This window comes from Neocloeon triangulifer, unplaced genomic scaffold, assembly GCF_031216515.1.
Source record: "Neocloeon triangulifer isolate White Clay Creek 2 clone unplaced genomic scaffold, ASM3121651v1 ptg000013l, whole genome shotgun sequence".
Taxonomy (NCBI): Eukaryota; Metazoa; Arthropoda; class Insecta; order Ephemeroptera; family Baetidae; genus Neocloeon; species Neocloeon triangulifer.
The window spans coordinates 2,067,996-2,092,978 of NW_026775555.1; the positions used below are offsets into that span (position 1 = coordinate 2,067,996).

The 24,983-nt window shown below is 35.8% G+C and overlaps 2 protein-coding genes across 7 annotated transcripts; one reads left to right on the plus strand and one right to left on the minus strand.

Annotated features, from left to right (window-relative positions):
* Positions 1-265: 265 nt before the first annotated feature.
* Positions 266-24,980, minus strand: LOC132199073 (cytosolic carboxypeptidase 1-like). The gene is made up of 20 exons (XM_059623487.1): positions 24,763-24,980; positions 23,895-24,023; positions 23,750-23,832; positions 15,817-15,889; positions 15,527-15,739; positions 15,085-15,216; positions 14,894-15,025; positions 14,690-14,833; positions 14,413-14,631; positions 13,846-14,353; positions 13,671-13,790; positions 13,511-13,619; positions 13,295-13,451; positions 13,019-13,242; positions 12,648-12,964; positions 2,638-2,725; positions 1,865-2,029; positions 1,623-1,799; positions 1,315-1,460; positions 266-928 (listed from the first exon to the last, which is right to left on the minus strand). Exons 2-20 carry the CDS (start codon positions 24,010-24,012, stop codon positions 811-813), a joined length of 3,243 nt encoding a protein of 1,080 aa, XP_059479470.1. The 5' UTR covers positions 24,013-24,023; positions 24,763-24,980; the 3' UTR covers positions 266-810.
* Positions 10,163-12,607, plus strand: LOC132199076 (uncharacterized). 6 transcript variants are annotated; one of them, XM_059623493.1, is made up of 5 exons: positions 10,163-10,318; positions 10,836-11,018; positions 11,490-11,649; positions 11,707-11,865; positions 12,103-12,607. In XM_059623493.1, the coding sequence occupies exons 1-5, from the start codon at positions 10,267-10,269 to the stop codon at positions 12,470-12,472; spliced, it is 924 nt and encodes a 307-aa protein (XP_059479476.1). In that variant the 5' UTR covers positions 10,163-10,266; the 3' UTR covers positions 12,473-12,607. The 6 variants fall into 6 exon arrangements, with proteins under 6 accessions (XP_059479476.1, XP_059479477.1, XP_059479479.1 ...); XM_059623494.1 differs by having other exon boundaries at positions 11,710-11,865; XM_059623496.1 differs by having other exon boundaries at positions 11,707-11,873; positions 12,103-12,242.
* Positions 24,981-24,983: the final 3 nt, after the last annotated feature.

Sequence of the window (24,983 nt, forward strand, 5' to 3'; positions counted from 1 at the left end):
ACTTAATATTATAAAACACCATTAATTTAAGAAATACTGACTTATAAATTTCATAAATTTTTAGCAGCTTATGAAATGTCCCTGCTATTAATTGAATTTGATTTGCTTAATTCTTAATATTTCCAGAACTTATTTTCAAACTGCAGGTTTTGAAGTGATTCATAAATTTTTTCCCGCATGGTTGGGTAATTAAATAAGGCGGATTCATCGTTGCCCATTATTAAATCTACAATAAAAGATTTTACACTTAATAAAGATTCATAACTTGAGCATCTGAACTTTATTAATTAATAAATCTAATTTAACACTGATATTCCTTCTTATTGCTATTGCAGTGCTTGACTATGATTAGCAATTAAAATAAAGCATTTCAAAAATTTGTCCAATTGAAATCACAAAACTTTGGAGTTGCTACAAGAAAATTGAAATTTGCAGCGTACCAAAAACAAATCACAAAAATTTAGCTTAAAATCCGCTAAAATTGTATATATTTTATGCGTAGTAAAATCACATGAGATCTAATCATGTTCCTTAATTACAGCAATGAATGTTGCACAACTTACAAAGTAAGCTGGAATAAAACTTGAATAACTGTGAGAAACATTCTCTTCACTTACATCTTACATCGTAGACTATGAACTATTAAGTGAAAAACTTTTAACTCCAGCTTGAGGAAATTGCAACAATAATAATACGTCTCGTGAAACTACAATTATGTCTTAATATTTTGTCCATTATGGAATTTGTAAGCACTTAAAATTAGCATATTAAACATATTTCATGAACATTCTCAAAGAACAAATATATTGGTTAGTGTCCCTCGTTGACGGCGTGATATTCTTCTTCGTAGTCACTTTCGTCCGAGGGATTTGTCAAATCCTCTTCAGCTGTGCGCACACCACCGAGGCCAGCAATTCCACCAACGACCCTAGGAGCAACAATAACAGTGAGAAGAGTCCATTTTGATTTTGATTATGTTAATTATTCACATCTTAAAAGGCATAGTTAATTTTTTGCGGCAAAGTCCAATATTATTAAAAAAAATCCACTCGATTAATGAAAACGTCTCTTTTCTCAGATTGACTTACATTTCTGACGGGATCTTATAATTACTGAACATTGGGAACACTGAGTGGACGAGATCTGTGACAAAAAATACAACAAAGGAACACAATTACAATTCCGGCAAGCTGTGAAAAAAACCAAGGGAAAAAATGCCAATTCTCAAAAAGTGCAAAAAATCATATATTTTAATTCTGATTAAAAAAAATAATAATAATAAATAAATAAAAATATATGAAAATTTTTAAACACCTATGGGGTTGCTCATTTGCAAATGACTGGGGGGAGCTGCAGGCCAAAACCAGCTTAAGTTTCCATCCGTCGTCAAACAAAGTTCCGAGAGCCTCACACAGGTTGCGCCCCATTTCATGAAGGTGAGCCGTGCCCAGGTGATATCCCTGTAAATTAATTTAAAAATTTTAATTTCATTTATCCATTTTAAAATATTAAATTAATATTTAAATTTGTTATTTTGTTACAAGACGAGTCAATTTCTGAGGAAATTAACGGCTTGTGCTTATTTTAGATTCTACTAATTTTTTATTATAATTTTTAGAAACCTGATAAGGGCCCTGGTCGCATCCGCAGTAGCTGCTCTCCAGGGTGTAGCTCCTGGTGATGCCGAGCTGCCTCCACAGGGCGACCCTGGCCGTCGACTCCCTGGCGCGCTCGACCCTGAAGTTGCAGTGATTGAGGGCAAAGGCCGGCGCCGTCTGCTGCAGAATGTGTGGCAGCAGCTAAAATTTAATATCGGCATTAAAATTTCTGGTCAGGTGTGCGGCTGGCAAATTAAAATTCGCACCAGAAATTCGGTGGGGTCTTCTGGCACGGTGCGGTCGGCGGCATTCCAACTGCCCGCGTGCGAGCAGCCGTAGAAGAAGACGTTTTTGCGTCTGGAGTGGCCGTGCAGGTCGCAGTAGAAGTACGGAATGCGCTGCAGCACTCGGCAGCAATACTCAATTAGACCCTGAAACACAATTGACACGGTTTATATTATGTAACCCTGATTTGTGGTTCAAATTCTTGTAAACCGGCGTCTTCGACAGATATTCTATTTTTAATTGAAGCATTTTTTAAAATTTTTTTCACTTGCAACACCGTTTTATTGCTAGTTTTTTAATATTTTTTTATATTTACAAGTAGTTTTAAAAGTAAAATTTTAAAATATAATTATATAAATATGCAAAGTTTTCCTCTCGTTGTAAAAATTGTTTTTATTCAAAAGCAAAACGTCTCTACCAGTTTCGGTCACATTCCTGCTTCATGAGCAAGAAAAATAAGCAAAATTGAAAAACACCACATTTTAAAAAAGAAATAAATAAAAATCTTAAAACTAACAAATTCAAGTACTTTTGCAAGGGAAAACAAAATACATTTCACTAATTTTTGTAGTTGTTTTTCCAGTTATTTTTTTTTTTTTAATTTGCTGTTTTTCAGTAAGAGAAAAAAAACACCCAGACATTTTTATTTTTTCATAATTTTGTAATTCGAATATTTACAAATATTGTGCAGAAATCGCCAAACTCAAATTTCAAAGTAACTACTTGAATGAAAAATTCAAAGCATTTCTTATACCTTAGCGTTGAAAATGACAGGATGCAAGGTCGGATCCGGTCTACTCCACCTGCGATTGAGGTCCTCGTCAGTCAGGCCGCATCGATGGCTGAAACGAAAATTGAAAATTCCAATTAAATTTTGTAATTCTGAAATTGTCCCGCCTTTTATTCACGTCAAATAAATTAAACTCCTATTTATTTATTATGCATTAAAAAAGCAAATAGAGTAGAGAAAAAAATCAGAGCGCGAAGAAAATGTATGCAAATATGCTCGCATTGGTGCAAAGAACTCTAAATGAGCGGCAATAAATCGGTCCTCGACCTTTGCATGTGCGGCTCCGTCATTTGCGAGGCGCAAAAAATATTTCCAAAGAGAATAAAATGAACGAATTTTAATGCGCAGTCATCAATTCGCTTCGTTAAATCTCTGGGGCGAGTGCTAAAATTTTATTTCAATAAAAATCTTCGTCTTTGATATAAATTAATCTTAAGTATGGCATTAAATTTGAGCACCAGAAAGTCCTGAATTATTATAAAAAAAAAAAAAATACAAAATAAATAAAATAAACCGTACGTTTTTTTCTTTTCAATAATTTCAATTATAAATGGCAAATCTATGTTAGTAAATTGATCGTTCTGACTTTGTTTGCGGAAAAATAAATGAATTGACTTGAATAAAATCAATTTTTCCCATTTTTCCGGTACTTTTATTTATTAATAATGTTTAAAAATCAAACAAAAATTTCCCAAATTTATACAAGTAAATTTTAACTCTCTCTAATGATTGCATATAATTCTAGAAAAATGGGAAAAGGAGAGAATTTGAAGCACGTTGAAAGGAGATTTGTGCGCCGAGTGTTGGGACGGGAGGAAGTGGCGCGCGATAAGGAGCCGCGACAGGCGTGAATACTAATGAACGAACGTTTGCTTCCCGCTGCTCGGCGTAATTAAATTCGCACGCGCCCTCGTGTCGCGAACCTGACCATTCAAGGACAAATGACCTGCCGGGGCTTTCTTCCTGTTCGGCGCAGGAAGTGTGGGCACTTTTCGTCTTGCAGCGCTGATGAAAGCAGCAGACAAAAAAAAGCCGATTGTTTAATTAGCGCCGTGCGTACGCGCGATGAATGAACCGCGAGGAAGTGCATCCGCTTTTTCGGCCACTTTACGTTATTTGCAATCGCATTTTTTTCCTCGCTGAAAGGGGAAGTAAGAGGATGTTGTGAGGAAAGGGGGGACGACGAGAGACATTCCTGCAGGTTCTGCAAAATTATTTTCACTCTTGCAGACTTGCAGATTGTTATTTTTTTTAAATATTTCATTCCATTGAAATTTAAAAGTTTTAATGAAATTATAAGTATTTATTTGATAAAATCTACATGTAAAAATTAAAAAAAAAGCTTAAAAAGCCTGTAATACCTTTCTTAGACAACGTGAATTTAATCAAAGTATTTAATATAAAATAAAATTTTGAAACTTTCAGACACCATATTCTTGACATTACATTAACCATTAACCTGCTTACATCATTATTAAATTTTTTTTAAACAATAAATACCCATCACTGATTTGTCCAAAATTACAAGAATGTTCGCGATCTCAAATTTTACTATCTAATAATTTTATTTTGGAATAACAAACTACACATTTTTGAACGGTTCTAAATAAATTTGGAATTCAGAAAAACGACTTGGCACAATGGAACATTTTTGTTAAAGAAACTTTTTGTACCAAATGACCAAAATTTGACAGTTTTTCTTCCAGTTTTAGCATTAAATTCACACAGATTAAGCATTGAAATTGTTTTACGTGATCGCAAATGATCGCATGACTTTCTTATTGCGATTGCGATCATCTCTTCAAAAAATTGGTGCGCTCGTGATCGCTTTTGCAATTTTGTCCATCCTTGAAAAATTATTTTAACTTTGTTTTAAAAATTAAATCTTTGGGGTCAAAAGTTATTAATTTATGTGCGAAATTATCATAAGAATTGATAAAATAAATTAAATAAATTATAAATTTTTTGTTCGTATTTAGCAAGAAAATATTTCCAACCTTATCAAATTTACTTTCATATAAAGAGAGTTTTGTTTGGATTTATGTTTGTTTTGAATTCACGATATGATAATTAATTGAACCAGGATGCTGAGGTTGAGGAAAAATTTAATACACCGCGCAGCTCATCCTCCCCGGCCGCATAAATCTGGCGTTCGTGAAAAGGATACAATCTGACCTTGGTCCAGGTGGTGCATGAAATAATTTACCAATGGTGTAGTGAGGCGGCGGGCGGTGGCCATAAATCACCCCCCGAGACAGGCCCCAGACGCTGAATCACGAATGCGTTCCCAGAACTCCCATTCAACCCTTCCGCGCCCGCATTAAATAATATTTTATTGTTATTTGGCAGTCTGGAATGTTGCAGCGAGAAGAAGAAGAAGAAGAAGTGCATTCAGCCTTGTTATTATTTTAGGCGTCAACCCCGAAATATATTTATTACCTCACAACAAACAGCAGGTAGACGCGCTCGGTGTTTTTCCTGAATTATACAAGAGCAGAAGAAGAGGCTGACGTGAATTTAAAAAAGAGAAAGTTGCCCAACAGAAAACAAACACGACAAACACAGAAAAAAATGCGCCTCTATTCCGAAACCTCTGGAAACGCGGCGACCGTGGTTGGAATTCAAACGGTTTCCACCAATTTTTTACCCGATTCCGAGTGGCAGGACAGAAAAGTTTTCACGCCGCATAAATAAAATCCTCTTCCTTCTTTTTCGCAATTTGTGTTTAGCATACAATGTGAAAAAAGCCAGCACAAGGAAAATAAAACAAATTCACTTCTTCTTCCTTTCTTGGTGGAGGAAACTCTATTGTACATACCAGATAGGAATTAATTCAAGGCTTTTCGAATCTGAATCTTGACATTTTAATGGACATTTAATTGGAAGTCGGAATAACGGAGACGGACATAAAATTGCGCGCACGAAGTGTACGTGGAATGCCGCACACGGCGAGCGAAAAGAATGCATCTCGTGAATGCAATCGTTGTGATTTCACGGTGCAAAGCTTCAAGGACCAAAAGGTCGCCATTGAATTAAGTTCTTATACGGCTCAGCAATGCTACATTATTTTCATTTGCTTCAAAAGTTAAATTAATTTCAATATTTCTGATCCTAGCCCCAAATCGCTTAAAATAGGCAAAGTTTAATTGATTCGGATGATAAAACTAATGAAAAATGAAGTTTTAATTAAGAAAACGGATCTGTTTTTTGTAATGAATCATGAAAACTCTAACAAGGAAAAGCCCAACTTCTTCATTTTCATAATCATCTCCTCGAGTGTCAACTTCTTCAAACAAATAAGAAAACTGCCAATTTGAAATTTGAATATCAATAAATTCATTTTTAAGCGAATAATATTCACAATTTTTGCATGAAATCACATTATTCGTTAATTTTTTTTAAATTATTTCTTGTGTACAAGGAATCCTAAAAGTTTCACAAAAAGTGCTTTAAGAATAAAAATTATTTGTGGGCGTCACAGGGCTCACCAAGAATGAAAAAATCGCAAAAGCGATCTGCGATTACGAGCGCACCACTTTTTGAAAAGATAATCGCAATTGCGAAAAAACAATTTTTATGCTTCATCTGGGAAAATTTAATTCTAAATCTGGAACTTCTGGTCATTTGGTAGAGAAACCTTTCATTTGCTAACACACATTTTTGTTGAGACTCCTTTTTCTGAAACCTAAATTGATACAAAAACGTTTAAAAATGTGTTTTTTTTTTCACAAAAATATTTGATCGCAAATGATCGCAGCATTTTGAAATTGCGTGCATCCTTGGAGGTCAGAAAATTATATTTTTTGTTTTTAATTTTTTTTCCAAAAAAACTGATTTGGAACAAAAATATAGTTCTGGCCATTTTTAAACCTGATTCCTCATATTTCATTGAATTATTTGTACCAAAAGTAAAGTTTTTTTCTCCCTCAAAACTTTGGTATTAATTTTTATGGTAAAAAGTTGACCTTGGAGGAGTTACAAGTCCCCATTGTCGGCTTATTTTAGTGCAGGACGCGCTAAAAATGATGGGAAAATTGCAGAAGACGTCAGTTGGAAATAACAAGCATGAGTCACACTCTCGCGCCGAAAGGATGCAGTAAAACGAAATACAAAAGTGGACAATACCGTCGATCGCAGCTCGTGGCGGCGAGGACGGAACACGGATAATTATTCGGATCACGTCGAGTTTATTCAAATTTAATCCAATATCAAAATAACAAATTCTACGAGGATCATTGTTTTTTTTTTTTAACTATTAAGAAATAAACCTTCTTTTTGTCTCGCATCCGCAGCGCAAATTTAAGCCCGCGCGCAGAACAATGCGCAAATGCAGTCGGAGCGAAAATTAAGAAAAACGAAGGGCGATTGTTGTTTATCCTTCCAAGTATTAACAAAAAAGTTATCTCATTTCCTCCGCCAAAGTATATAGTAATCGCCCTCATAAATCAAAATGCTGCGCGCACCAATTTCAAAGAATACCATCTTCACGAAAGCGAAAACGATCAAAAAAGAAAACAAAATGCTTTTATTATCTGGGATAGAGACGAGAGCTCAAGGGCGATACACTTAATAACCTGTAATAATGACAGAGAGCGAGAGAAAAAGCAGCGTGTTCTTCTTCTTCTTTGCTTTTGGTCATATCAGCCGCGCGCGAAAGAGCGATCCGACGACCTTCGTTGCGAAGAGTCATCAATCGGAAAGCACGAGTTTGTCCAAAGCACACGCGATATTATATCAAAAACGATCAAGATTCTACGCTGCCGGGCAATAATGAAATAATGAAATTGCCTCCGACTTAAATACTCTTCACAGTTTTGTTCGAACAAAAGTTTTGTAACAAAAAACTGTGAATATAATAATAATTCTGCTTGTAACAAAATTCTCGAGCTCCTTGAACCATGTGCCACACTTGATGAAAAAAATTGGGATCAATGACTTTTTGGTCCTGAATAGTTTTTGAGACAAATTTTTTTTCCAAGACCATTACTTTTTTTTATCAAAAGATGTTTATTGGAACAAAAAGTAAGTCGGCGGATGGGGTTTATTTTACCTTTTCAAAAACATATCATACATCTAGGTCAGGTGACCTCAGTTCTCCGACCTGGGTGACCTTTGACCTGAAGGTCACCAAAGGTCATTGAAATATACATCATTCGATTGATCTTGACGTGGGGATCAACTTTTGTGATTATCAAGTTTTACCTAAAATCATCAGGGACGAAGTTAAAGGCGATTATAATGTTGACCCTGCCTCCGGAGTTGCAAAAAACCATGTTTTTTAATATTCTTATTTATTTTTAAATTTATCAAAAAATAACCTCATCGCAGTTTTGACATATATTACGTTAAAATTTCACGAGGAATCGTTTGGCTCTCTCAAAATTTATTTAAAATGGTTGGCTGGTTCTCAATTTTGAGTTTGAAAATTTACGTTCACAAAAATTGACCTTGACCTTTGATATACAATTTTGCTTTTAACAGAATAGTTGTAGAACTTGCTGAGACGAGCTCAACCATACCCGGAAAATTGTTTTACTTCCACTAGAAGCCGAGATAATTGCGTTTTTTTATTTATTCAAAATGTCCCATAAAACCCGCAATTTTGAAAATTTTTTGATAAAAATTTAGGAAACTTGCCTTGGAACTAAGATAATCAAGTGGCGTAAATCTCATATTGGTATGTGAGAACAGAAAGAATTGGATTGAGATAATTTTTTCAACCCATTTTTGCAATGAGGAAAAAGCCTGATATCCATTTCCATTTTCTTCTCTTGCAAATTAATAAAGGTTTAAATTTAAGTTTTTATAAAGTCGAAATGATTAAGAATTCTAATGATGGAACCGAAAACTGCTCACACCCCTTAAGGTGCAGCATCCCATCATTCATGCATGTGTCTTAATTAAATTTCCAATGCACGCGCATTTGCACACTTTGTTGCCGCAGCCACGGACTTGGAAAGGAAAGAGAGTGTTAACGTCCGGCGCAAGTTTGAGCAAAAATGTGACTCAGCACCCTTGATTTTTTCTTTTTCAATTTTTAATTCTTATAAAGTTTTGAAGCTTTTCTTCTGCTTTTTGCTGCCAAATTCCTGCAATCGCGCCGTCTTCGTCTCGCGGAGAGTTTTTGCTTTCCCACCGTGCTTGGCCATCCGTTGTAAAATGTTGACGCGCGGAGAGAAAAAAAAAATCGAATATCCTCTCCTGCGCCTCGGCAGGTTCAGGGCCGAAATGGTCATGGTGTATAAATTACATACATACACACTCAGTCAGCGCGGCAGGAGGAATATATAAAGCGATTTATGGCAATATGCGCGCTTTTTACAAGAGCCTCTCGCTTGTACTCATTGTTCTGGCCGATGCAATAAAACACCGCTTTTCATTTGTGCTCGACCAGCGCAGGCTATGAAAATGCATCTCACTTGGCAAAAAGTTCTATTGTGTTTTATGGCTGCGCGATTCAGCACCGCTTCTGCTTGATAAGAGAAGAGGCAACCGAAGAAGAAAAGCTTTTATGAAATCTTTTATACCGTCTTCACTTCTTGCACCGCTTAAAAGTTCTCTAGAAAATTCCCTTCAAAAAATTTCAAGTGAAATCATTGAATTCGCAGATCACAAATCTACAAGTGAACAAAAAATTAAATAACAACCTTTCAAATTAAAAAATTTTAAATTGTATGTTGCAATATTTACAACAAATTTAGTACTAAAAGATTTAATTTATTTACAATTTATTTATTAAATTTTTACCAAATTGTTTAAATCAAAAAAATATTGTTAATAAATCATTTAACAATATATTTTAAGAATAAAAAAATAATTTTAAAATTATATTATATCTTTATAAATAATTTAAACTTAAATTTCATACACAAGTACAAAAATTAATTACATAAATAAAATTCCACGTGTTACATAATTTAATTTGCAATTTTATAGAGCTGGAATTCAAATGCAGCTAATGAAGTGATAACGAAAACCAAGTCAATCAAGGCTCACTGCGGCGGATTGGGTCTTTTTGATCTCGGAAGTTTTAGCAAAATTCTTGCTAGTGGTGCCCTTTTGTCCAACAATTCATTTCTTTTCGAATAAAATGTTTTCAACAATTTTGATTGTAAAAATTTGGACAAACAAACAAAGACTTCATCAAATATTATGATAGAAGAAATGAATGGAAATTTGTTTTACTTTTATATAAAATCAAATTTTATGTAAGTCAGGCGTGATTATTTGTTCTTATATTTTACTTTACGCGAATCAAATTTGCTGTGGCCACTTACTTGCCCGCGGGTTTTCCCGGAAACATGTCGTAAATAATTGCAAACAGCACCGTGCGCTTTTCAAATTCGCCAAAGGAGGAGGAAAATAAACAACTCGCCGAAGAGAGGAAAATGATTTAAAGTAAGTGGCGTGCAGGAGAGCGAATTTTTATATAGCTACGAAATTATAAATTTCAACGGAGAGGCAAAAGGGATGAGCTCGCGCGGCTTCTTCTTCGCTCCCCTCTACCTGCGACTCTGAAGGAAACAAAACCTGAGTGCAGGGCGGTACCCTGGTCAGTGCATCTTCAGGAAAGCTCGTCGCAGGATCACAAAAATGCGTGTGATTGCCGCCTTCATCATCGTCTTGGCCGTCGCCTCGACCAACAGTAAGTGATTGGGAAATTAATGATTGCATCTTATAAAATTCAATCTTTAATTAATTTCTTTTTTCCCCTAATTTTTATAGAACTTCGAAAATTCATCCTAGACTTTATTTTTATTTTGATTATTTAAAATAAAAAATTCACTAATCAAGTAACTTTGAAATATTTGAAAAAAATTTCTAGAACAAGTTGGAAGCTTTACTGTTCCTTTGAAATCTTCATTTCTTGCACTCCCTGGTACTAAAAAAGGCTCCCCTAAACAACTAAAGAGAGTTCTCAGCGCGTTGGTAAATATTTGCCAAGCGGCGCCACACTGAGGCTTTGTTCCTCTGTGTTGAGCATTAAATTCCATTTCCCTCCGCTCTCTCAGCTAACAATAAGCTCACAGTTCTGAGAGGATCACATAAAACCATAAAAAAAGAGCCGCCGAGGAGTTTTTATTCTTTGCTAAATTCTCTATCTGTCTTCCTCTCCTTTTATAAAACAAAGTTTGAAAGGTGTTCATTCAACCTGTTCGCAGGCCAACGAATCTCGACGATCCAGTTGGACGGCACCCAGTATTTCATCTCGAGGCTGAACCCTTACGCTCCGGAGCTCAATTATTTCCTTGCTTATCAGTACTGCCGCTCGCTGGGTCTGCAACTCACCTCGTTCGAGACAAAAGAAAAAGCCGACACGCTCACGCAGTACATGAAGAATGCCGGTAAGCGAACATAATTGAAAAGCACAGCATCCTATTAATTAAAGTTAAAAGCTGATCAGATATTTAAAAAAAAAAAAAACGAAATATCTCATTTGAAAAGAAAAACTGTATTTTCACTTCAAGGTTTTTTTGTGTGGATGGCAGCAAAATTTAAAATTTTCACTGAAATTTTTCAAGTATATTTCGGGATTAAAACTTATTTTGGAAAGTTTCCTCCCGAATTCATTTTCAAATAATTAATTAATTTTTTTGTAATAGAATTTCACAATCGACGAGGGTTGATTCTTGGTGATTGGAATTTAAAATCGGCTTTTGGTCAATTGGTTTTATGAGTTATTTAGTTTTTCTTAATCAATAAAAAACAACTCTCAAAACCCATTGAGGAAAAGCCGACTTTAAATTAAAATCACCATTATTATTAATTTTTTATGAATCGGAAATATATTTAAATTTTTATAACTTCCATTAAAGGTCTCAACAAATACGAGTTCTGGACTTCTGGCAACAAGTTAGGCACCTCGATGCTCCTGTGGATGAGCACCGGCCTGCCCTTCAACGCCACCTTCAACTACCTGAACCACGAGAGCCAAATCGACCAGGCTGACCCTTCGATCAACGCCGCCCGCCACCTGTGAGTCAAAACTCTCTTTGTGCTCGTCACTATAATTATGAGTCGCTCTGATTCAAGTAGGGACGTGAGCGCCCTGGGCAAGAGCTGCGTGTCCCTGAGCGGCGCCAACCTCGAGTGGACCCTGAGCGACTGCGGCGCCGTCAAGGACTTCATTTGCGAGCAGACCAGGTGTTACTACTACAACTACGGTTCCATCCCCGTGTCCGCCACACAGGGGTAAGCAGGTGAGCCCGCAGTAGGCTACCTTCCTTGCTTTGTACAAACATTTCTCGAGCTGCACCTCGATCTTCAAAATTATTCATCCGCACTTTTGTCAAATCTCTGCACTCCCTTCTGGCAAAATAGAAAATAACGATTCATTTTCATAATCGACTCCTGGCAAGCACTGCAAATGCTTGCCGGGCAGCGAGCAAAAGTAAATAAATTTCTCTTAAAGGGAATAAATTTCCTCAGCAAACCCATCATTTCCACCACCGTTTCCACCCTTCCTCCAAACATCTACGACCGCCCCACCACCCCCTACCCGTACGTGCACAACAGCGTGGCCCCCGAAGACGACGATCACAAACTGGAGGCTCTGACTGAGTTGGCCGCTGCTGAGGAACAAGAGGCTGAGGACTCCGAGCAGACCACCGACGAGACCACAGCCGACGGCGAGTACGACGTCAGCAGCGTCCACGAAGACGAGCACATCGAGGCGTCGTCTCCGGAAGAAGAGACGGTCAGCTCACCCGAACACCAACAACAACCAATGCAGCCCAAAAGACTTGAAGATCTCTTCCCCCTAGAAAGAACCAGGCCCGTCAACTGGCAAAGGAACTAGCTTAGTCTCTTCTAAATTCAAAATAATTTGTGCTCTAGGAATCTCATATATGTTTGAAATGGTCGATTAACTGCATCATTAGCTCTCAAAATCATCAATTAATTTAAGAATAAAAGTGTTCTACTTAATATTTGCTCCACTTGCTTGATTTAAATTATCCAAAATTTGTACTTACCATCCGTTGATGACTCCCTCCGGATTCAGCATGGGTATGACTTTGAAGACAAAGTTTTCTCTCAGTCTGTCGGCTTGTTCTTCGTTGCTGAGCAGGTACTGCAGGGTGCCCTCCATGACCCAGGAGGCGTTGCTCTCGCCAGGGTGCACCCTGGCAGTAAGTATCACAATCTCCCTGTCCTGGATAGGAGAGGAAACCGAGTCTGGATTGGTGATGGTCAGCAAGGGCACCTCGTTGTCGTTGAGCGAATAGCAAAGCTGCTGCACTTTGAACACTATGCTGGGTTGGATTGTGTGAGCCCAATTCCACAGTTGCATCTAGAATTACTCAATTTAAATTAGAGTGCACTTCACTTTGATAAAAAATTATACAATCATTCGAGAGTACGGATAAGGGTAGTGGTACGCCATGTAGCAGACATCTCTCGAATGCGGGAATGTGATGGTGAAACTTGTTGTCAGGTACGGTTTGACTTTCCCTCCTGCAGTCTGGTTCAGGTATGTGTTGCGGTAGTAGCAGATATCAGATCCCGCTCTGACCCATCCAATTTGATCATTAATGGCATCGAATACAGAAAACAAAAGGGGTTTCATGCCTGTAATAAAGTGATTTAATGTAATCAACCTTTTCACATATAAAGTACGTACCATAGTTGAATTGGCTGTTTTGCTTCTCGCAATTAACAATGTTGAATGTGTACGGCAGGTCTGCCTTCATATTGCTCACTTCAAAGTAGAACCACTGATGGTGTTTACTCGAGTTGACGTCGGGCATCAAAATCAAGTCATACTCTAAAGCACCAACCTGAGGATTTGTTTATAAAAATTTAAGCCCGAAAAAAAGTGTGGCATCATCAAATGTACCTGTGTTGCTCTACGAAGGTTTCCACTTTCAAAGCGAGACTCAAACATGAGGTGATTCACATCGGAATTTTCTTTGCCCAGACGACTCTCATCCCAGTTGCTCAACATCCTATAATTTTTTTAATAAATTGAAAATTTTAATAGTATTAAATTTGTGTACCTTTCTGAAGAGTAAGAGTTTCTCCTGGCAGAATTAACCAACGAGTCGACATCATAGACAACCCTGCTCATGCCTTGCTCTGGGCGGAGTCCCTTTTCAATGCATTGCATCAATTTGCTTCTGTAAATTATTGTTTTAATTTTGCGCCGCAATATATATTTAAATTAAAAAATACCTGCAAACTCTCCTATCTTTTGTATAAAGTGGCTCAGGTACATTGACAGACTCGGCTCCGACCATATCGGGGTAGGCGACTTTCACAAATGGAATAACAGAGATCACTTTTGACGCAATGGAAAAATAAACTTTAAAAGGATCAGTCCCGGATCGAATTTTCGAGAGTATTCTTAGATGCTTCAAAGTCTCGGTGGGGTTCAACGCTCTGTACTCGGACAGCATGGAACTCTTGGTTGATTTGCTTGCGGAAGACGTGTCCTCTTCATCATCACTGTCCAAAAGACTCGAGCCTCTCGACGACCTCGGCGAGCCAACCTGCTCTTCAAAGAAGTTGGAATAGCTTTTCAAATCGTCTAAGTCACGCAGCAAAATCTGCGGCAGCACATTGTTATCTTCTATGCACGATTCGTCAATAATATCCTCTGCAAGCAAACAGTCTTCTTCGCCAATTTTGTCTTCGTCGGAGTTGGGAGTTGTGTCTCTAGATGAGGAACCACTCCTATCATCTAGAATAAAATAAATTTTTTGTTTGTCAGAATTCAGGATAAAATTAATGAAATATAACCTTGGCAATATATTTGTGTTAGTGGAACAGGCAGAGGGAATTTAGCAGGGCTCATCGTGTTCTCTGCAAGAAGTGGGGCTCTGTTTTCTAAGCAAACTGAGATCACTTCACTGGCCCTGCCAACAAGAGCGTCTCTGTTCTTCTCGTCAGGGCAAGATGTGCAGAAAGAATGCATAATTTGCAGTCCATTGTGACTTCGAAAAACAACACGCCCAGCCTCTGTAATTTAAAAAATGTAGATATTACTGAGAATATAAAATTAGATAGAAATACATACTGTAGGCACACATTTTGTAGAGCGTCGAGAGGACAGAAGAGATTATCCTAATCTGCAGTTTGCCTTCTTGATGATCACATCTCTCGATCAAGCGCAGTAGAATGTGAATTACTTGAGTGCGAGCAAGTTTGCCACAGAAAATAGCTACAATTAGACAAAAGAGAAAATATTTGATACATTAAATAACAATGAAGAGAAAATTACGGTTCTTGGCAAGGTGGTTCATCACTTCAATGCATAGCCTCAGTCTGGGATGAGGGGTTAAGCCGAGAGAGGTAAGAGTAACTTCTAAGGTTTGCGCCACACCATCTTTAATTAACAGCTTGGAAGTTATTCCTTTTGAAAAAATTGAACATAATTAATCAAGTATGAAAAATTTTTTAGCGAATTATTACCATTTCTTGCTAAATATTTCATCATCATCAAAAGTGGATACAGAAGTTTCGAGCTGGAGACGTAATTCTTCAAAAGTATATGCAATGTCTTCAGAGCGCCCATGGTTCTGCATTTCAAGGCAAACTTGCCATCTGAAACAATTTTATAGTTCATTAGACACGGAAACAAAGAAAGTCAAGAATCTTTACTTTTTTAAATTAGATTTTGGAAATTTATTAAAAATGTATTTATAATCAATGTTTTTTTTAATGAGAACGAGAAAAATGCTTATTCCTATGATTATAGATTAGCATAATATGAACAAATAAAAAAATAAATCACCAGTAAAAAATATAATATAAATTTGGAAAAATTCTTCTGAATATCTCTGTATTATTTTGAATGAAGTTGAAATAATTTCCAAATAAAATGGAAGTTATTTTAGTAAAATTTGAAACGCACCCCTCTGAGCCAGGTGAGCGAGAAGCCACAAAAGGTCATGAGTGAACTGATGTGGCCAAGCGGGGGTGGACGATTGTTGCTGGTTCGAGCTGGAATCCTTAACAACGTGAATGACCAGCTTAAGGATAGCATGGGTGCCTCCCAACTGCACCAATTGCTCTGTGGCGACCACCCTTGCATTGCTGCTGCTTTTCTTGCCACCCTTGTCCGAACCTAAATTAAAAATTTTAATTTTCTTTCTGTTCGAAACCAAAAAATTAAAAAAAGGAAGATTTTCTTAATTTACTGACCTGCTGATTTTGGGGCGCAGCACTCGTGCAAGATGCCCACAACGCTGCACAGTGATGGGTGGTCCTTCACGCCCTGAAAAATCGCCCGCAGATTAGGAATCATCAACTTTTGGCTCGCTCTTAAAATTAATTAAAAAGAGATGCAGCGTTTACAAGACGGTTCCACCGGCTCGAAATAGACCGCTTTGAACACAGTGTATATCAAAATAAATCTAACCCTTTTGAATGTGAAAACTCTCCCTGTTTAACACATTTGTCTCAAATTTAGTGGCGCTCCAGCTGTCCCGTCGCATCAATCTTTTGCAACATTAAAGAAAGCGCTTGACCCACAAGGTCGCTGAAAAGATTTTCGAGCTCCTGATTTAAAAAAAAAAAAAGAGATCTTTTGACAAATATATAATTTTATTATTGGAATATTTCAAGTTGTAAGCCCTCAATTTACTCACAATCAAGTTAATTTATTTCCCCACAGCTCAATTTTGTTCAGATTAAATTTCCCCTTGATTGAATTTTGCAAATTTTGCCCTGAATTAAGCAAAGTTATAAAATGTATATTTAAAAATACCATAATCAATGTTTGTTCTTTTTTTAAATGAAAATATTATTTATTTGAAATTATATTTTATAATCAGCCAGAAATATAAATAAAATTATTAAAAAATTAGCTAAAATTTAAGATTGACTATAATTTAAATCGCGGTACTTTGTAAATTTTGAAATAAATTTTCAGGTTTGGCGAAGTTTAATGAACACCACCTGTCTGCGAGTTAGTCTCAACATGCACAAATTGGCCACTGGCCAGACGCACAATGAGGCACTTTGATTATCTCGCTGCGCGTCCCCGCCCGCTTCAGTCGACGACCCGCTACTTTCTCTTAATTGCCAGCTCATTCTCGAATTAATAGCCACCCTGCTATGAATCTCAATATAACCCCAAGAAATGCTCCATGCGCGCAATTGGCGCTCGCCGAGAAAACTGACAAGCGGCTCGTCCGCGCCGTAAACTCTAAAAATAAATGTTTTGACAGCAGAGCAAATTTCCCTCGCTTAATAGCTTTGCTCGTCAAAACTGTGTGTTTACTTCAGAGACCAGTTAAAATAACTGGAAATTTCAAACCGTTTTGTTGAAAGTTCAATGGAGATAAACATTGATAATTTTGGTCAATCTTTGTTTTCTCTAAATACGTGCTTGAAACATTTTCTTTTCATTGGATTAGGATGTTTCATAATTTAAAATTAATTTTTAATTGGAAGTGAAGAGATTTTCCTCGTTGTAAAAATTGCTTTTTATTAAAAAAAAACAATTGGCTCTAAATATTTGAATTTGTTAGTTTTAACTAGATTTTGAATTTTTATTTTAATATGTGGTTGTTTTTAAATTTGCCAATAATTTTTTCTTCTTGTTCATGAAATAGAATCGCAGAAATTTACCGAAACTGGTAGATTTTTTTATTTTGAATAAAAACAACTTTGACAGCCAAGGAAAAAAAACCAATCTTGTCACTTCCATGATCATGAATTTGCTTTTAAATTTTAAGGTTTCAATTCAAACTTTGCACTTCTTTGACTGTGGATTTATGTTGTCTGAAGATTTTTTTTTTTTATTTTATATCATTTTTTAGTAAAAATTGGATCATGTTTGGAGCTTTTTTGCATATTAAATGACAGGAATATTGTGATATTTTTTGCGGGTTGCATACTTTGTGGTAAAAATCATTTCATCGGAAAAAACTTGTAGTGGTGGAAATTTGCGATGCATGGGAAAGAGATTGGAAATTTTATCAGCTTTCAGAATCATCCCCGTGTTTGTCTCTAGCACGCATGGAAGCCGAGATATATTGACCCAAACGTGCGCCCCTGACCTATGGAAATAGTCGATTTTCCAAAATCAATCAAGTAATGATAAAAATGAATCCAAAAAAACTTCTTCACATAAAATAAACAAATAATTTTCACTTTTATCAATTTTATATTCATAGAAGTTTGATGAATAATACAAAACAATTAAAAATTATTTTATTGACGATGGAAAAAATTAGCAAAATTTGAAAACTCTCATTTCACCAAATGAAGAGCTCTCTAAATTAAAATTTTCACGGTATAAGGAAACGTTAGAAACCGGAACTTGAAGTACAATGTTGACTCTGATTGTCAGAGACAATGCACACGCGATCATCAGAAGCAGACGTTGCGCTTCGTAGCGATGTCATGACGAGCAGTCGATCAATCAATCAATAGGCACTTTAATAAGGTCAAGAAAATAGTGAGCTCTCGATCATGAGCAATTTAGAGCGAAAAGCGAGCTGCACGCGCGTGCCTCGGATTGCATTTTGAATCGATTAGTTCGTTCACACCACCCCGAGCAAAAGCTTAATTGAAAGTTTGACTTTGCGCGAGGCGGCCAAGGGCGGTGCTTTTTGCAATTATTTTTGATGAAAACGGAGGCGGCGCTTTTTCTATAGGACAGGCGAGAAAGAAAGAAAGAAAGAAAGAGTTTGCAAAAAAGTTATTATTACAGGGCGTTTTGGCAGCCGTCGCGAGATTACTCCAGACCACTTTTGACCGCGCTCATCAAGTCATCAGAAAAGAGCGCGCCGCGCCCACTCGCGATATTTCGGGCTATTTACCATCGGGACATAATTACCGTCCAAGACGAGAGCAATCTTTGCTCGAAAATGTTAAGAGCGAATTTATTTTAACTGGATTATTTTTATTTTGTTTGAAGAAGTTGACACTCAAGGAGATGATCGTATGGAAATGAAGAGATCGGGATTTTTCCGTTAAAGAAATGTTTTTTTTTTTAGTCTAAAGCAAATTTGTTTTGAATAAAAAAAAATTTTATCTCTTCATTTCCATGATTATTTTTAAAATAAATAAAATGCACGCAACATGACTTAAATGTTTTTGAAAGAATCTGATGAGGGCAATTGGCAAAAAAGCTTGCAAAATTATTTTTGGGTTTCATGAAAAAATTGTTTAGATTGCATTAAAATAATGTCTGAATCTATTTTGATTCATGAAGTATACCATAATTATTATTTAGACTTTTTAAAACGAGTCACTTAATTAGAAGAGTTAATTAAAAGTGGAACGCGGTTCAGAGATTTTCTAATTGTCAAAGTACTCTGAATTCTATTTTGACGTTAAACAATTCTTGGCTTGACCGACGCTCTCGTCCTTCAAAAGCCACTTTTCCAAACCATTTTCGCGATAAATCTGTTTTCTCCGAAGACATGTAATAAATATATCAAGACGAAAATGCCAAGAGTTCTCGCGAATCATTCACTCTTTGTGTTGACTTTTTGTCACCTGCTGGCTTAAGACTTCTGAGAGGACGCGATGAAGTTAATTGGTGAATTTATTTCCTCTGCATTCTTCTTTGTGCCAAAGTGACTGGGAGTAAAAAAAAATGATTTAAAATAATGTTAATTTATTAAATAAATTTCGAGCGAAAATTAATTTTTTTAAATTTAATTTTCTTCGTTTAAATTAACTACAACATGTTTCAATATCAATTTAAATAATTAAAAGTAGCAAAACGATTCAATCAAGTTTTCTTCTTCAAAAGAAAAGCATTTTCGTCTGTCAATGGGTTAAGGTTGGCCCAAAATGAAGTCGTTTTGGCGCGCTTAACTGCACTTGGCCTTGGTACTGATTTAATTAGGCGCCACCCGCTTGATTAATTGGATCATCTCATTACTCACACCATCGTAAATCTCTTGAGAGCGCGAGTAAATAGACTGACGAGGAATTTATGCAGTTGTGGCAAAGCGAATTTAAATAAATTTTCCACAAAATTCTCGCAGAAATTTTTACCAAATAATAAATTCCACTTTTTATAATATTGTTTGGAAACTTTGGAATGGAGCAAGGCCAATAATTCGAATTATTTCCATTTGTCTTTTGATGAACAAGCAAACGAACCATTCTATCCTATAGAAAAATTGATTGCTTGTTCAAATTTTAATAAAATGAAATTAAATTTCAATTTTTAAAGAGGATGGTACCACCTTAGGGCAGCAATATCCTCCACAGAAACTGATAGTTTAGGCCATAAGGATCATTTTGATAACCAGAAAATTGGGGGTCACCCCATAAATTTTTGAGAAAAACGCGTTTGAATTTAACATGGTTCGCTTATGGACAATTTTTTATGAAAATCATTCAATCCCATTTTAAGTAAACGAAACTAACTTTGGCAAAGGTGTGTGACCCACCAACATGTTCCTTGATAACCCTGCTACAGATTTGGCACCAGAAAATTGGGGGTCACCCCATAAATTTTTGAGAAAAGTTTAATTGAACGTGGTTTTTTGCATTTTTCTCGTTTCGGAGAAAATCAATCCAATTTTAGAGCGCTTAGAATTTATTGATTTCTATAATCAAATATCATGAGAGTTCATAATTTGGTTCGTACAATTCTCAAGTAATGAAATTTTTTCATATTTTTCAAAATCCAATATGGCCGCCGGAGAAACATAAGGGTTTATTAAAACTGCTGCCAAATTAATTTGGGTGAAGATTTTTTAATTTCCTTGAGGGGAAGTTGAAGTTAATGAACCAAGGTATCTTTTTTCAATGGTCAGCAAGTTTCTAGGTCAAAGGTCATTGACCCTGGCCAAAGGTCAAAATATAAAGTTTTATGCCCCTTGAAAATAGGCAATCTGACAAAAAATCCAAGATAGCCATTAGATGCGCCTTGTCATTTTGCATCCGAATACAAATTTTCAAAATGTTTGAACAAGCCGTTTAGAAAATATTATTGTTTTATGAATAGGGTCCGAACGACTGAAAATATTCCGTTCGGATGAGTTAAAAATTAGAAAATGATGCTTTTTTTATACTATTTGAAACAAATTGAGTATGTTTTATTGTATTCCATTAAAATTTGAAGGATTTGAAAAACATTTTGTAGAAGGTTTCATCTACTTTAAAAGAGTGGAAGAAGTTAAAACATGAATTAAAAATTTATTTTGAAAAATTGACACTCGAGGCTTAAGGAAATAATTGTGGAAGTGAAGAGATCGGGCTCGTTGCAAAAATTGTTTTTATTCAAAAACAAAACCGCTAAAACTACCAGTTTCGGTCACGGTCTGCGACCCTATTTGATGAGCAAGAAAAACAAATCAGCAAAATTGAAAAAACGCCAAAAGTTACTTACAGATTTAAAATTTAGTGTTTTCTAATTTTTTTTTTTTAATTTTCTCATGAAATAGGGTTGCAGACCGTGACCGAAACTGGTAGTTTTGGTGGTTTTGTTTTTGAATAAAAATATAATTTCATTATTATAATTTATTCATCTTGGTTAATAAATTAAAAAGTCCCTTGAATTTAAGATTTTGTTAAATTGATTTGGGCATGCTTAACCGTTCTCAGGTTTGCCAACTGTCAACCTAGTTAAGCGTATAATTTCATTCCACCTTAATCACCCCTCTTGGTCAGTTTATCTCTCATTCGAAGAACAAAACAAACCGCTCGCAGATATAAATTACGCCAATTTCACACGTGACGAAATTAATTGGGCTCGAATTAGAGAAACAAAATAAAGAAGATTCTGCAAGCGAGTGTAAAAGAGTGCGAACATATATAATTAGTAGGCCGGTCCGCTTTTCTATTTACTTCTGCGTGCGGAGGTGCACGTCTTGAGCCAGAGAGGCTCGTTTGCTCGGCGCGCGCGGGCAACCGACCAAAATCGCGACAATCCTGCGGCACCAGGATCGAAACACACACGCTTTGTTTCGACACAAAAATTCGCATTCTCTGTTTTTATGCTGTCAGACGACCAGAATTCCGAATCGATCTTGTACGCGTTGTAGGAGGTGCACTTGACATGATTTTCTAGCGCCAAGTGTACATTCGAGAACGGCGCATAATGTTGTGCACTTGACCTCATAAATAGTTATTGAAAATTGATCAATTTTGTTTGCGGCAATAAAATTTGTTCAATGATGAAAAAAGCAAATGTTATAAGAGTTGATCTGATGTAAGCAAAGTTATGTATACAAAGACTCTTAGGGGAAAGAAAAAAAACTTGCAAAAACACTTGAATTATTTGCAAACTTTGCCAATGCCGGTGACGTTTTGATCAACAATTGTCTTTTCTTTCTTTTAAAATGTCAATTCATTTTGTATGTACATACTATTTTGTTTTTCATAACAATTTAACTAACAAAAAATAATAATAATTGATATTAATAAAAAAGAAAAACCGAGGAAAACTATAAATGAGTATTATTCTGGAATGGTGGATTCAAAAATAGTTGTTTTCTAAATTATCAAATAAAAAAAATATATAAATAATTAAGATTTAAATTTAAATTCAAAATTGATAATATTGTTTGATATTAAATTTTTTTTAATTATATTTTATAAAAATAATTAGTTTATAATTAATTTTAATCTATTTATTAATGTTACGAAATAATTTTTTATATTAATTATTATTATTTAATTGTTTTTATGTAATTTCTTTTAATTATTAATTCAATTTTACAATTATTACACTTATTTTATATGTAAATATTTAAAATTTTAATTAATCAACTTTGTATATAACTTATTTTTTATTCTTCTTATGCTCATGAGATAAGGTCGTAGACCGTGACTGAAACTGTTAGAGCCGTTTTGTTTATGAATAAAAACAATTTTCAAAACGAGGAAAAGCCCAATCTTGTGACTTCCATGATCATCTCCTTGAGTGTCATTTTCTTCTAACAAAAGAATCCTGAGGAATTAACATAAAAATAAAATTTTATAATAATATATTTTTTTCCCTTGCATTTAAGCTTTCATTTTCATGATTTTCATCAAAATAATTTTTTTCGCCAAGTCTTTCTTCTTACTGAATGGACTGAAAAATGGCGTGCCTTTGACTAAAGCAGCGAGAACGATTTTTTTTCCTCTTCCCAAACTTCGCGTGCCTCGATTTTTCTCTGAACAAACACAATTTTGCAGAAAATCGCTTTTCCAGTACGGTTTTTCAGATTTAATTTTAATCAATTTTTTTCGAATTGTCAGTGCACTTGACAACACACATTTTAAATTGGTGAATCGCTCAGAGTAATCGTGTCTCAGCATCACGCCACGAGTCAAAATGAATAAATGATGATAATAATAAATGGGATGTGCCGCACACCATGGTCTTGTCAATCAATCAGAGTCGGCTGCGTGTTCGGCTCATTCAAAGTGTGCGCCTCGCGTGCGCCGCTCGACCAGGTTTGGCGGCGGCCAGGGCAGGTGGGTGCATTGATTTCATGCAAATCGGCCCCGATTCAAAGGTGAATGGAACACCAGACCACTTTTTTTACTCGTTTTATATGGTTTGAAGAGGAAATGGGCTTTTCATTCTCAGGAAATTCAGCTTTCGGCGAAACTTCTCGAAATATTTTTTGCTTTTTAAAATTTATTGCAAAAATCTAGATCAACAAAATTTTGTGCGCATTCATTTGGAAATAGAGCAAGAAGTTTTAGTCGAGCAGACGCAACTCAAGATTGCTTGATCCTGCTCCGAGGCTAAGGATGCACTTAGGGTGATAACTGCCGTTTCAAAAGTTATTTCTGAGCACTCAAGTTGCGCGTTGAGAGACGCTTGGCTCCATTTGAGACTTAAATTATTTCTGGCTTTTTTTCCATTTCAAATATTGAATTCAATTTTGTCTCCGTGACTACAAAAGAGGCGAATTGCTTTGTCAGCAATAAAGATGCACACCCTTAACCATATTATGATGGCGTGCGGAACGACACCATGGAATAATTTAGCGTGACTCCGCATAAGGCGCCGCTCTAAAATCCAAACACGAAGTTTTGTGTTTTCACTTCATAGGTGATTCGGAACAAGTTTAGTGCAGGACAATTTCACGCGTACGGCGACAAATTTTGCGCTTGACAACATTTTAAATAATTTAAAAATAAAATCTGCAATTTTTTTACTCACATCCAGAAGAGAGAGGAGGAGCGCGAGGTAGCCAGAACTAGGCCTGCAGAATTTTTCCACTAATTTGGCACGAATGCTTGTATCTGAAGTTAAAATTTTCAAAATTAAATAAAGGATTTTCTTAAATTAATTTTTTTTTAATTACCATGAGAAGCGACTCTGCTGTGGAGCCGGGCCAGGGTTGCTCTCAGAGATGGAACATTTTCCGATGGTTTTTCAGCTAAGGTGATTAAGCGGTCCAGCACACAATCCTCGTCGGACATGCTGGGAACGCCTGAAAGAAGCAAAAACATAAATAAATGATTTAAATGATTTTATTTTTTTTCATACATAAATATTTTATAATTTTATCTGATTTTAATACTACCAAATATAGTGATAAATTAAAAAAAAAATGGATAAAAATAAATTAATGTTAGAAAAATCAAATTAAAATATAAAAATTAACTAATAATTTATAAATTAAAAACTCCATACATCAATTTTTTTAACAATTATTTTAATCTTTGGTAGATTATTTAAATTCTATAATATAATTAAAAACAAAATTTATCACAATTTATTGCAATTAGTTTATTTTACAATTATGAAATTCAAAGCGCTTAGAGATCAGATCTTAAAAATGATAAACAATATTTTTAGTAAAAAAAGTTCTCAAACAAATACATAAATATCTTTATTATCTTAGTTGTTTACGAGTCGATTGCAATGAATATCAATAAAACATTAAATTTTGAATCATGGAATAAACTGAAATAAAATTTCAAAAGAAAAAATTATTGAAAAAAAAATTTGCCTCGATTATAAATGAATTTTAAGACTTGGACGTCAAACACATTAATCCGACGTTTTCGAAATCTTTCTTTGGTGGCGAATTTGGACTCGGCCAAAACCGGCGCCCCTGGCCGAGGCTTCGATCGCGCCCGCATTCCCAAAGGCCCGCAGAACGCGACCGTTTCAAATCGACATTTTCCGAAATTTCCCGCAAAACTTTGCAGCCCAAGCTCACGTACGGTGGAGGAGTCGCGGTGAAAGCGGCTGTCAGGCTCTTCCCAGTGGTTGACAGGTGGTGAGTTCCCTAGATGCTGGTGCGAGCCTAGCAGCTGATTGAAATTTAAATAACCACTGCGGCTCGCGGAGGCTGCGAATTAAATTAAATCGAGGCACACCAACGCAGAGGGAGTGCCGCGCGACGAAGAAAACAACAACCCTACCGAGAGCTTTCGGGCGAGCT